The sequence below is a fragment of the Leishmania infantum genome, chromosome 30 (genome assembly GCF_000002875.2).
Source record: "Leishmania infantum JPCM5 genome chromosome 30".
In the NCBI taxonomy this organism is placed as follows: Eukaryota; Euglenozoa; class Kinetoplastea; order Trypanosomatida; family Trypanosomatidae; genus Leishmania; species Leishmania infantum.
In genome coordinates this window covers 1,071,824-1,084,761 of record NC_009414.2, presented here as the reverse complement: position 1 = coordinate 1,084,761, position 12,938 = coordinate 1,071,824, and the positions used below count along the sequence as shown (strand labels likewise).

General features: G+C 56.6%; 4 protein-coding genes across 4 annotated transcripts; all 4 read left to right on the top strand.

The window, feature by feature from the left end:
* Positions 1-67: 67 nt before the first annotated feature.
* On the top strand, positions 68-1,153 carry LINJ_30_3000 (glyceraldehyde 3-phosphate dehydrogenase,glycosomal; the record flags this gene model as incomplete). The annotated part of the gene is made up of 1 exon (XM_001467109.1): positions 68-1,153. The coding sequence occupies one exon, from the start codon at positions 68-70 to the stop codon at positions 1,151-1,153; it is 1,086 nt and encodes a 361-aa protein (XP_001467146.1).
* Positions 1,154-1,875: 722 nt separating this feature from the next.
* Positions 1,876-2,961, top strand: LINJ_30_2990 (glyceraldehyde 3-phosphate dehydrogenase,glycosomal; the record flags this gene model as incomplete). Its single annotated transcript, XM_001467108.1, has 1 exon — positions 1,876-2,961. One exon carries the CDS (start codon positions 1,876-1,878, stop codon positions 2,959-2,961), a length of 1,086 nt encoding a protein of 361 aa, XP_001467145.1.
* A 3,106-nt stretch (positions 2,962-6,067) lies between these two features.
* LINJ_30_2980 (conserved hypothetical protein) lies at positions 6,068-6,745 on the top strand (the record flags this gene model as incomplete). The annotated part of the gene is made up of 1 exon (XM_001467107.1): positions 6,068-6,745. One exon carries the CDS (start codon positions 6,068-6,070, stop codon positions 6,743-6,745), a length of 678 nt encoding a protein of 225 aa, XP_001467144.1.
* A 1,539-nt stretch (positions 6,746-8,284) lies between these two features.
* LINJ_30_2970 (phospholipase c-like protein) lies at positions 8,285-10,498 on the top strand (the record flags this gene model as incomplete). The annotated part of the gene is made up of 1 exon (XM_001467106.2): positions 8,285-10,498. One exon carries the CDS (start codon positions 8,285-8,287, stop codon positions 10,496-10,498), a length of 2,214 nt encoding a protein of 737 aa, XP_001467143.2.
* Positions 10,499-12,938: the final 2,440 nt, after the last annotated feature.

Sequence of the window (12,938 nt, the reverse complement as noted above, 5' to 3'; positions counted from 1 at the left end):
CACACAAGCTCTCTCTCTCTCTCAACACAACCGAACTAACATCCCTCACTCTCTCTCTTACCACAAAATGGCTCCCATCAAGGTCGGCATCAACGGCTTCGGCCGCATTGGCCGCATGGTGTTCCAGGCCATCTGTGACCAGGGCCTTATCGGCACCGAGATCGACGTCGTCGCCGTGGTGGACATGAGCACGAATGCTGACTACTTCGCGTACCAGATGAAGCACGACACGGTGCACGGCCGCCCGAAGTACACGGTGGAGGCTGTGAAGAGCAGTCCGTCCGTGAAGACGGCGGATGTGCTTGTGGTGAACGGCCACCACATCAAGTGCGTGAAGGCGCAGCGCAACCCCGCGGATTTGCCGTGGGGCAAGCTCGGCGTGGACTACGTGATTGAGTCTACTGGCCTGTTCACGGACAAGCTGCAGGCCGAGGGCCACATCAAGGGTGGCGCGAAGAAGGTCGTGATCAGCGCTCCGGCGTCTGGCGGCGCCAAGACAATCGTGATGGGCGTGAACCAGCACGAGTACTCGCCGACGACGCACCACGTGGTGTCGAACGCGTCGTGCACGACCAACTGCCTGGCCCCCATCGTGCATGTGCTGACAAAGGAGAACTTCGGCATCGAGACTGGTCTGATGACCACCATCCACTCCTACACGGCGACGCAGAAGACGGTGGACGGCGTGTCGCTGAAGGACTGGCGCGGCGGCCGCGCGGCGGCCATGAACATCATCCCGAGTACGACCGGCGCCGCCAAGGCTGTGGGCATGGTGATCCCGTCGACCAAGGGCAAGCTGACCGGCATGTCCTTCCGCGTACCGACGCCGGACGTGTCCGTCGTGGACCTGACGTTCCGCGCGACGCGCGACACGTCGATCCAGGAGATAGACAAGGCCATCAAGAAGGCGGCGCAGACGTACATGAAGGGCATTCTCGGCTTCACCGACGACGAACTCGTCAGCTCTGACTTCATCAACGACAACCGCAGCTCGGTCTACGACTCCAAGGCGACACTGCAGAACAACCTACCCGGCGAGAGGCGGTTCTTCAAGATCGTGTCGTGGTATGACAACGAGTGGGGCTACTCGCACCGCGTGGTGGACCTGGTGCGCTACATGGCTGCCAAGGACGCTGCGAGCGCGAAGATGTAAGCCGTGCACACAGCCCTTCCCCCAACCCCGACAGCGGCAGTGTGGGACTCGGTGCTCCCACAAGCGCGTGGCACGAGCTATGTGCTAGCGTGTGACCAGCGGGCTGTCATGCCATGTCGGTCTCCCCGTGAGCAGCTAAAAAAAGGAAAACGTGCTTTTTCCCTCTTTCCCATATTTTTCCTTTTTGCTAAGTGGATCCTTCAGCAGCTCCCAGCGCCGCACGCACGCTGGCGCGTGCGTGCGAGGGCGTCGGTGCATTCATTTTCTATTTTCTCACGCACCCGGTGCAGCGCGGCGCAATGCAACGGCACACGCACGCGCTGTCGTGGGTACGGAGCGGCGATTGATATGACCGAGGCGGCGCTGCCGGTGAGGTGTAGGTGCTTCGAATCTCATGAGCGTATCAAGCATGCAACCAAGCACACGAACATATGGGCACACGAGTCTGCCCTCAGGCACAGCGCGACTGGGAAGGCGTCAGAAGGTCGGTCGCCGAAGGGTAGGCACTACCTTTCACTCATAAGTGACCCCTTCCGCTTTCCGCGCTATGTTAGGCGGGCACCCGTTCACCAGCCTCTCCGGTCCTCTTTCCACTCCTCCTCCGCCTCCGCCCTCCCTCCCTCTCCCCGTCACGGCGCCGCACGCACCGCGATCGCACACAAGCTCTCTCTCTCTCTCAACACAACCGAACTAACATCCCTCACTCTCTCTCTTACCACAAAATGGCTCCCATCAAGGTCGGCATCAACGGCTTCGGCCGCATTGGCCGCATGGTGTTCCAGGCCATCTGTGACCAGGGCCTTATCGGCACCGAGATCGACGTCGTCGCCGTGGTGGACATGAGCACGAATGCTGACTACTTCGCGTACCAGATGAAGCACGACACGGTGCACGGCCGCCCGAAGTACACGGTGGAGGCTGTGAAGAGCAGTCCGTCCGTGAAGACGGCGGATGTGCTTGTGGTGAACGGCCACCACATCAAGTGCGTGAAGGCGCAGCGCAACCCCGCGGATTTGCCGTGGGGCAAGCTCGGCGTGGACTACGTGATTGAGTCTACTGGCCTGTTCACGGACAAGCTGCAGGCCGAGGGCCACATCAAGGGTGGCGCGAAGAAGGTCGTGATCAGCGCTCCGGCGTCTGGCGGCGCCAAGACAATCGTGATGGGCGTGAACCAGCACGAGTACTCGCCGACGACGCACCACGTGGTGTCGAACGCGTCGTGCACGACCAACTGCCTGGCCCCCATCGTGCATGTGCTGACAAAGGAGAACTTCGGCATCGAGACTGGTCTGATGACCACCATCCACTCCTACACGGCGACGCAGAAGACGGTGGACGGCGTGTCGCTGAAGGACTGGCGCGGCGGCCGCGCGGCGGCCATGAACATCATCCCGAGTACGACCGGCGCCGCCAAGGCTGTGGGCATGGTGATCCCGTCGACCAAGGGCAAGCTGACCGGCATGTCCTTCCGCGTACCGACGCCGGACGTGTCCGTCGTGGACCTGACGTTCCGCGCGACGCGCGACACGTCGATCCAGGAGATAGACAAGGCCATCAAGAAGGCGGCGCAGACGTACATGAAGGGCATTCTCGGCTTCACCGACGACGAACTCGTCAGCTCTGACTTCATCAACGACAACCGCAGCTCGGTCTACGACTCCAAGGCGACACTGCAGAACAACCTACCCGGCGAGAGGCGGTTCTTCAAGATCGTGTCGTGGTATGACAACGAGTGGGGCTACTCGCACCGCGTGGTGGACCTGGTGCGCTACATGGCTGCCAAGGACGCTGCGAGCGCGAAGATGTAGGGGGTTTTGTTCAGGTACGAGAGCAACGCAGTTGGCAGGCGCTCACTGAGTGTGTGCTGAGTTGTGTTTGCTCCCGGCGTATGTGCTCCCTCTCTTTTTCTAACGAGTGCTTTTTGATTGTGCTGCGATCGATGCTTGCGAGGATCGTTGTGCCGTCTCGAAGTGGGGCGCGAAAAGCCGCGCAGCACCTCTTCGCATTTTGTTTTCTTGTGTAGTAAGCGGGCTGCGCCTGTGTTTGCTTTCTTGTTTGGGGCGAAGGACTTTCCTTTTCTTCACTTCTCCAAGCGCCGTGGCTCTTGGCCGCGCATCTCTGTGCGTGTGTGCTGGTTCTTTTTTTTGGTGGTGGTGGCGCTCCGTCCAGGATGCCTGCAGATCCGTCTCATACGCTTGGATCTTGTCTCCCCCTCCCTCCCCCACCCCAAGAGCAGACTGAAAGTGCGGAATGCCGCACGGGGAGGGGAGGGAAGGAGGGGGGGGCAACTGGTAGTCGTCGGTGGCCGGATGGCATTTGAGCTACCTTTTTTTTTTGCCCATGTGAGCTCTGCCGTACTATTCTCTTTGTACCACTGCCAACCCTCACTCCCTCACCGCCTCATTGGTTCTCCGTCGTTTGGCTTTTTATTGCGGGCAGGAGGAGTCTGACGTGTGCTAGTGAATCTCTTATACACAGAGATACACATGCGTGTCGATCTCTCTCTCGATATATATACATGCACACATCGATCTATATATGTGTATCTGCTCACACGTGCCCATGCATCGTCCCTCCTCCTCCCTCTGCCTCTCTTTTTCGTTCTACTTTGTCTCTTACCCGGTTTTGTTCCGCTTATTATGATATGGCTGTTTTCCGTGCGAGCGGAGTCCTGCACGTGCGTATGTATATATGTGTGCGGGGGAGAGGTTGTGCGAAAGCAGGACGGAAAGTCACCCGTTTCGCATATTCCATGCTTTGTTGTCTTTCTCCTTCTCTGCTGCTGTATTCCTCGAAGGCGCACTCGCGATGATGTCTCCAGCGAAAGTGAGCAACACAGCAACGAAAAAAAAAGATTATATATGATACAGAGAAATGTATGTCGATACACACGCGCAATGAGGCAAGATAGAATGGGGAGGGATAAGAGACAAGGGAAAATGCACAAAAACAGAGTTCAGGAGCGAGTAGAGGACATGTTGACACATGGATAAGGCGGACTGGTAATCGCAGAGGTGCGCCTATATCGAAGCTGGCTATTGCCGGCTGACTCGCCATCTTCTACCGTTATCGCCTCATCTTCCCATCACCGCCCTTTCACCTTTCGTAGCAGCTACCTTGTGCGCTTATCTCCTTCTCTAAATTCAGTGTTACCCCCCCCCCAAACTGCAGCGTCCTCCTCAACACGCCCTCGTCAACCTCTGTGGTGGTATGCCTGCCCTCCTCTTTTGTTTTCCCTCGTCTCCGCCCGCTACCCATATTTGTCTCTCCGCCCCTTTCACTACAGGTTGACTCTTTGTGCGTGTGCGTGCGTGTTACCGTCTTCTCTTCTCTCGCATTTTCTTCTCGTGTGTGATACCCACAGAAGAAAGAAAGGACGGAAGGAAATTCAACAACAAAAATGTGTGCACGACTCGCTTGCTTTCACCCCTTCACTTGTTCATCGCCGTCCCCTCCTCCCCCCTCTCATCCTTTCCTTCCTCTTCGTCGGTGCAGATGGTTATACCTCTAGGTTGCTGTTGGATGTAGTTACCTGCGCGTCTTGGTGATCAAAGGCTATCCCTCCCTCTCCTCCTTCTTTCTCTCTATTCCCGAAGGAATGCGCATGACTGTAACGAAGAAAGTGATGAACGAAAAAAAATGAAAACAACAAAAAAGGACCGTGAGTGGCACAGGGTGGTGGGTCAACGTGTTCAACTGCAAAACAGCTTCTTCCCATCTCCCACCCACTCCCATGGGCGCATATCCGGCGTGTGTGTGTGTGTGAGCGGGCGAGTGACTTTCGGTCAGCTTCTCGTATCGCCCATTGACAGCCGCGTGTGAGAGTGGTGTGGCTGCGCGTGGAGAAGAGAGGAGTGCGCGTAGCGGGAGTAAGCACATATGTCGTGTGCCCATCGCTGTCGGTGCTTCGGCGACAGCAGGCCCCTCTCGTCTTGGGGAGGGGGCTAAAAGAGCACCCTCACACCCGCCTCCCCACCCATCCTGTCCATCGAATGTGAGATGCATGTGCGTATCTGTAGCGATGTGTTGTGTGCGTGTTCGCAAGGCGCGCGCACACCTACGTCCGAGAAGCACCAAGTACACGTAGACAAACAGCACACACGTGCACTACCCCTTGTACTGTTGCACGATGCGACACGCCCGCACGCTGCTTCTCTGTGTCCTCTTCGGTCTTCCTGCTTGCTGCTCGCGGCGCTCGACTGCTTTTTTTCTCTTCTGGTCTCTCTCACACACATACATGTACATACGCGCGCGCGCCAAACTCTACCTCCGCACGCACGTGCTCGACGCCTTCGTTGGAAAGGGCAACGCCTTCCCCCCCCCCCACGCACACACACAGACCCCACCGAGGCAAATTATATAGGTATATAAGGAAAGAAGATAGTGGACAGCGGGAAACAGATCACAGCGGAGCTTCTCGAAAGTGACATACATATCGCCGACAGTGCCTCTCCTACCCGTCTTATCTCCCTTTCTTGAGTTAGCGTATGCTGAGGTCATACGCAGTTCTTGACCTGCTAGCGAACGACGGCAGCAGAGGCACGGTATAGTTTGTGTTCGTGTGCTCTGCTGCCCTCCCTCCCCCTCCCCGCCTTACCTCTTTGTTATAGCTGTAGCTAGTTAGTGCTTTCTTTCTCTGCTTGTGTTACGTGTAGAACTCTTTCCTCTTCCTTTTTCGAACTTGCTCGCGCTGCTTTCATCGAGAGTTTGGTAGCGAACTCGTTTCCTCCCCCTCCCCCCCCCCACCATCTCGCCCTCGCTCGCACGACATCTAGGCATAGCTGAGTTTTGCGTCACCTATCGCAGCGCCTTTCCTACTGCGTTCACGCTGCGCGTAGCCGCCGCACTGTGTCTCTTTCCTTTTATTTTTGCCAGCAACCTCGGTGAGGCACACGCAATAAAACTGAGCAGTCAATGAAGAGGACGTTCCCGCTGCTGTGGACCTTCTCAGACAACCGGGGCTACTACGGGCCCCCGGTGTACATGCCGCTGGAGTACGCCAGCCGCATCACGAACCAGAAGCAGCTCGTCTTCACGCACCCTAAGGACCCCAAATACACATGGAACACCGGCATCGACGAATTGTCTAGTCTCCATCCCGGCATCCTCGGACCGGGGCGTAAGACGCCGCAGCTGAACTACACGAGCCGCGGTGGCATCATCTGTGAAATTCCGCCAGTTCCGGTGTACCGGTCGCGTATTTGGTGCATGGGGCACGGCCACTTCATTCTTCAGCACCCGCGCATCTTCATTAAGTGCCCGCGCAACAAAGTGGTCTGCTGCAAGTGGTGCCGTCTCAAGTTTATCAACATGTCGACCGACGAGGACAATGACGACGACTGGTTCGAGGAGGAGCACAAGATCTCGACGACGCCGGAGTCTGAGGAGGACCTGCGGCAGCCGATTCGCGACTTGGGTGGTGTGCTGCGCAACAGCCCGTTTCAGGACGGCAAGGAGCCGGACCCGCATGTGTACCGCTCCGTTTTTGATCCAGAGCGGTACCGCTGGAAGCACCCAGGAAAGGCTAACTACGAGGTGCATCCAGCGTACGCCAAGAAGGACAGCGCCCACGAGGACTGCGGCCATCATTAGCCAACGCGCGGTCCTCTGGAGCAAAGAAGCCGCGACAAACAGCGTCGCACGGGGTGGGGGGAGGCACAAGGCGTTCACGTGACGTTTTCCACGGATTTCCTCGTTTCTCGTTGCGCGGTGCATACATGTGGTCACTGTGCGCGGCATGAGCTTCGTCCCTTTAACTCGTCCTGCTCCGTCACACCGCTCCACCTGCCAACAACGGTGGCGTACCGTTCCTAGTCGTACAAGAAATGCTCAGCGTGCATGCCCCACCCCTTTTTTCTTCACTCTTGTATGATGGCGCTCTCGTCTGCTTCGACCCTCGCTGGCGAGCGCTCCAGCTGCACATATATGTGCAGATTTGTGACTCCTGTGTCACGCGCTTGCTTGCGTTCTTTTTGTTGGTTTGCTTTTCTTTCGCTGAGCTACACAAGTATCCACGTGTGAAACCGATCAGAGCTGCTGGCCCACCTCCCTCTCGCTCTCTCCTAAGGCTGCGGTGCGTGGTGCTTACGAGGGCATAACTGGACAAGAAAAGCAGCGCCGCACGTCAGAGCGGCGTGGGGATATTGCCAAGGCGGCTGCCTTTCTTCGGTCTTTGCTCCTGGTCCTCAGCTGCTGTCCCGCACCTTCTGCATGATGGTGATGTCTGTCATTATTCCCTTGTACCTCTGCTGCCTCCGGGATATGCCTCATGTCATCTCCCCAACGAGCTGCCCTCTCACCTTCCACTTTCTGGGCACTGCGCTCATCTTGCCACCACCACTTTCTCCTCTTTACTGTGTCGCGCGCATAGGCATGTGCGCGGCTGACCTTCCCCCCCCCCCCGCAGCGCTTCACCGCAGTCCGGCCCACCTTCAACAAAAAACAAAAAACGGCAGCACAAAATGGAAGAGTTGGAGTAGAGTGAAACAGCGCGCTGCACCCCCCAACCACCGACCCACCCACCCCCAAACACATACAGGACACTGATCGAGAAACTAAAATATATATATATATATATACGACTCTACGAAAGTATAGCGGTGCGCACACACGCTCTCACGGTAGTGCTAGAATTGCACATTTCACTCTTCTGGTTTTCTACACACCAGCCGGAAGACTGCAACGAGAAAGAGGCGCACTACTCTTTTCGTTGGCCTTTTCCCTGGTCATTGAAGCACACCGTCACTGGCATACGTGTGGAGCCTGCGTAATTGCGGACGGTCGCAACTTTCTCCGCTACGGAGTCTGTCGTGCTTATATACATATATATATAATATTTATTTCTCCGTTTGTTGCTTCTCGTGTCTTCTTAACCGTATCAAGTGCATCATCGGCCGCTTTAGTATTGTGCCGCGTTTGTGATCCCTTTTTTTCTTTGTCGCTCCCCCTTTTTTTTTGCTATCGGACACTCCCCTGCTTTCCCGCCGTTCCCCTACTGAGAGTTGTGTAGTTTTGTCATTGGAGTAGTGTTGGCGTGCTGCGAGTAGCGTCATTGCAAGCCAAGAAGCAGGCATCTAGCCAAGCCCTGTCACACACCGGCGGCTGCGCTGCCAGACGATTATTTTCGACGCCATGCCAGCGCTCACCATCGGCTCGACGCTGCCGGACCCTCCCCAAACGAGCGAGGAGCTGCTGGCGGTGCAGAACCTTCTCGCGCGTCTCCAGACCTCCTTGACTCTGCGGCGCGTAACCAAGCGAAACTCCGTCCGGCGAAGGACTGTTTCCCTCACAGCGGACGGCAAGGCGCTTGAGTACAAGCCCACGAGGAAGTCGAGGCGTCAGCTGCTGGTCTTCCGTGACCTCTACGAGGTGACTAAGATGGACCCAGCCAGCAAGGTGTACAAGAAGGCGAAGCTGAACAGTAACACGAATGTCGTCGTCGAAATGAACACGCGCATCCACCGCGGCTGGCGCATCGTCTTCGATGATAAAGCGAGTGCCAACACGTGGCTGCAGATGATCGGCTACAAGGTGAAAGGCGGCGCTCTTGCACCGAGTGGCGCGGTGCCCAACGAGGACACTCTCACGGGTTGCATTTGCGCCACATGGGAGCGAGCGGATACGAACCGGGATGGCAAGGTAGACTTAAAAGAGGCGAAAAAGATGATGGTGCGCATGAATGTCGAGATCAGCGATGATTTGCTGGCCGATCTCGTACGCAAGCACGACGCCTCAGGGGATGGCGCGCTCGACCTGGAGGAGTTCACCACGCTGTTCATTCAGCTCACACAACACGAGGAACTACGACCGCTGTTCGCGTCCTTCGCAGCCCAGGTAGACTGGATGACTCGTGCCGAGTTCGATTGCTTTCTCAAGGCTCAGGGCGACGTCCCCAGTGACATCCTTTTCAACACTCTCAAGCCGGACAAAAACAGCAGAATCACCTTCACCCAGTTCGTGCACTACCTCCTTAGCCCCTGCCTCAACCCAGCCCTCGACCCGGCACATCAGACAGGGGTGGTCGACGAAATGACGCACCCGCTGAAGGACTATTTCATCAACTCCTCGCACAACACGTATCTCTCGGGCGACCAGTTCCAGTCCTCCAGTCAGATTGAGATGTACAGGCGCGCCCTCCTAGCGGGGTGCCGCTGCGTCGAGCTAGACTGCTGGGACGGCAAGGATAACGACCCGGTCATCTATCACGGCCACACCCGCACCTCGAAGATCCGCTTTGTCGACGTCATTGATACCATCCGCCGCCACGCCTTCACCGCCTCCCCGTTTCCGGTCATTCTCTCACTCGAGGTGCACACGTCGGATGAGCAGTCCATGGTCATGGCAGATCACCTGCGCACCATCCTCGGCGATATGCTTATGACGGCCAAGGACATTCCGAACATGATGTACACGCCAGAGTCACTGAAGGGAAAAGTTCTCGTGAAGTGGAAGCTGCCCCACAATGACGTGGACGACGCGAAGGAGGGGCTGGCTGGCTCAGACAACGACAGCGGCGCCGCTCGGTCGCCGTCGCAGAAGGCGGAGGCAAGTTCGCAGGGGGCGCTGTCGCACCTGCTAAGGTCCTGCGTTACGGTGGGTGCCTTCAAAACAAGCGACTGGGGCCGGGACGCGGAGCCGTACTATATCCAGAGCTACGTCGAGACCGTGGTGAAGGAGTTAGCGCTGAGCCACCGTGACGAGTTTATCGGGCAGACCTCGCGCATGATGGTGCGCGTCTACCCGAAGGGCACTCGCATCGGCTCCTCAAACTACAACCCGACCACCGCATGGTCTGTTGGGGCGCAGTTGGTGGCACTTAATTACCAGACGTGGGACGACGACATGCGCTTGAACGACGGCATGTTCTCACTGAACAAGGGCTGCGGCTACGTTCTGAAGCCGGATTATCTGCGCAACCCATCGGGTAAGGCAAAGGCAACACCCTGCACCATCACCGTCACCGTGCTAAGCGGGACGCAGATTCCTAAGCCTTCTCTGCAGAAGAAGGGCGACATTGCTGACCCGTACGTGAAGCTGTACATCAACAAGCGCGACCGCACCGAGGTGAAGACGTCAGTGGTGCGCAACAACGGCTTGAATCCATACTGGATGGAGACGTTCACCCTCGCCTGCGAGAGCAAGGAAATAGACTTGCTGACTGTCAAGGTCATGGACGAGGACACGACGTCTGCGAACGACTCCGTGTGTGAGATGGTTATTCCGGTGCGTGCACTGCGCACCGGCTACCGCGCCGTTCCCATGAAGCTCTGCAAGAACGGTGCATCGCTGCCCGGGGCGTCTATCCTATGCAAGTTCGACATTGTAGACCTGCCACCGCAGTCGTAGTGCGATGGCGGAGAACGAATGTGTGAACGGAGGACCCGTGCGAATCGCATAAAGCTTAGTGTGCGTACATGCGCGGTGGTGTGCTCATCTTTGGGAGTTTGAGGGCCCTTTCTCTGTGTGTGGTGATTTTCCCTGTACATTTTCCAGCGGTCTTTTTTCTCCCTCGTCCTCGGCATTTTGCTGCTGCCTCCGCTTCATCCCGCCCGCCCACCCCATTCGTGATCATCACCTCCTCGGCTCACCAACTCCGCCCCCACCCCTTTCCTTCCCTCTCCCACGTGAACGCAGACGCACACACACACACACACATGCCCGCATGCAATTCAAGATGTGCTCCTCCCCTTCCATTTCTGCGCGCCTACCGCGTGTCGTTCCAGTCCACTCTGCCATGTCATTTGACTGCTCATCTCTCGCCCTCTACCCACCCACCCTCACCCTCACCCTCCTCTGAGTGCCATATATATATATATGCGTGTGTAATTGTAGGTGTGTGTTCCGGTGTGTTTTCTGTTTTTCTTTTTTTTTCTTCCGTGCTTCGTTTCGTTTTTTTTTTTGCGTCTTCTTTGTGTGTCTGTCCGTGTGTGTGTGTGTGCCGTCCTTTTCGTTTTTTCCCCTCTCCATAAAACGTCTTGTTGTCACTCTATTTTGCTTCAGTCTGCATAATACCCACGCAAGCTTACACATGCACTTACACACACACACACCAGCAGAGGCACGCGCTCACTCTCTCTCTCTGCCTCTCCCTCATCCCCACGCGCACTTATTATTTGCCCTTTCCTGTTTTTTTCTTTCTGTTTCCTTTGATGAGTCGTGTCCTTGTTTTGTGGCGACGCTTCACCGTGTGTCGGGAGAGAGTTGAGAGGATAAGAGGCGAGAGCGTCCCCGTGCTGTGCGATTGGGAACAGCGGCAAGATGGAAAAAAAAGAGAGGCAAACGACTGAGAAGCCGTGAGGATGGGTCTTACCCTCTTCACGCCCGCGATTCTCGTTCTCTCTTGATCCCGGGCTGATCTTTTTTTTTGTTTTCGAAGGCACACGACCCAACCTGATCAACCTATGCGTGCCGCGTGCTTCACATAGACGCGCACTCGTCCTCCTAATCCTCTCCTGCTTCTTCTCTTACGGTGTTTGCCTGACTGTTTGTGAATATGCGTGCGTGTTTGTGTGTGTCGCTACACTTTCTTCAATCGCCTCGGTCCGAAGAGGTCACTTCCACCGCCATCCCTATCCTCGTTTTGCCACTTGAGTACTGGAAGCTGTTGACACCTCGCCCATGTCTGAATTCGGCCGGTCCTTTTTATTCATGTTGCGATGCGTCTCCCTATTCGATTCCGCCCTCGCACACTGTCTTCTGTTCTTCTCTATCGGTTAATCTGCCTGATGGCGAGGGCACGCCTCTCGGCGTGGAATCTCAGGGTTCCGCGCCTTCACTCTGTGCAGGAAAGCCAAGCAGCTCTCTCCTATCCCCTGCCAAATGCAGAACCACCTCTGGCGGTGACAAGATTAAGTTCCTGCAGCGTAGGGAAGTCAGTGAGATGTATCGCTGCTGATGTTGGTGATCAGGTCGTGGATGGCGTTGCGTCGGCGCGGCCTGCGACTTTGTACAGGTTTGCACCACCCGTGATGGGCAGAGTGTCAGAATGACTCGAACGCCTCCCACCAGGCCGTCACACTGCCTGCCGACAAGAAGCCTGAGAGCCACCCCGAGGGGGGACGCTTCAGGTGGCGACCGGCACCATGGGAGCGGCTGTGAGGCAACCTGCGCAGCGGGTGGGCGGCTAGAGCTTGAGGCTGAGGCCGCGCTCAGGTGCCTGAGTCTGCGCATTGCTGTAACGCACTTGCCTACGGCATACTTCACACTACGCGATGGGGCCTGTGGCAGGGCGGGTGGGGAAGAGTGAAGTTGAGTTTATGCCGCCTTGCAGAGAATGAGTTTGCTGGAAAGCGTCGTCGGCCAATGTCCTTGTTTGGTTTCGTTGTACCCCCACCCCCCCCACCCCCAAAAAAAAAATTATTATTACGGTAAACTTGCTTCCCTCACCCTCTCTATATCAAACTTCGCCCTCCCGCGCCTCTAACCATGAACCTATATCTCTTACCCCGCTCACGCCTCCTCGTTGTTTCCACTTGCAAGCTGCGCCTGCCTGTGTTTCTGTGCCTGCGCGTACACCCACCGACTAGCAGCACACAGTACAAAGGCTCTCCTACTGTGCACTTCTTTCTGTGGACGCCAGTTGATCACCGAGAAGGAAAGCAAACATCAACCACAGAAGCTAAACTGAGGCCCCCCTCCATCCTTCTCCTCACCTCTTCTTGTCTGCCGGCACGCACGCACCGACACACTCCCTCTGCTCCGCGTTACTGCCAAAAAGAGGGAGGGAAACGGTAGGCAGTTGCTGGTTGGACTCGTGTTTTCAAAGTGTGAGGCAAATTCATGGCCT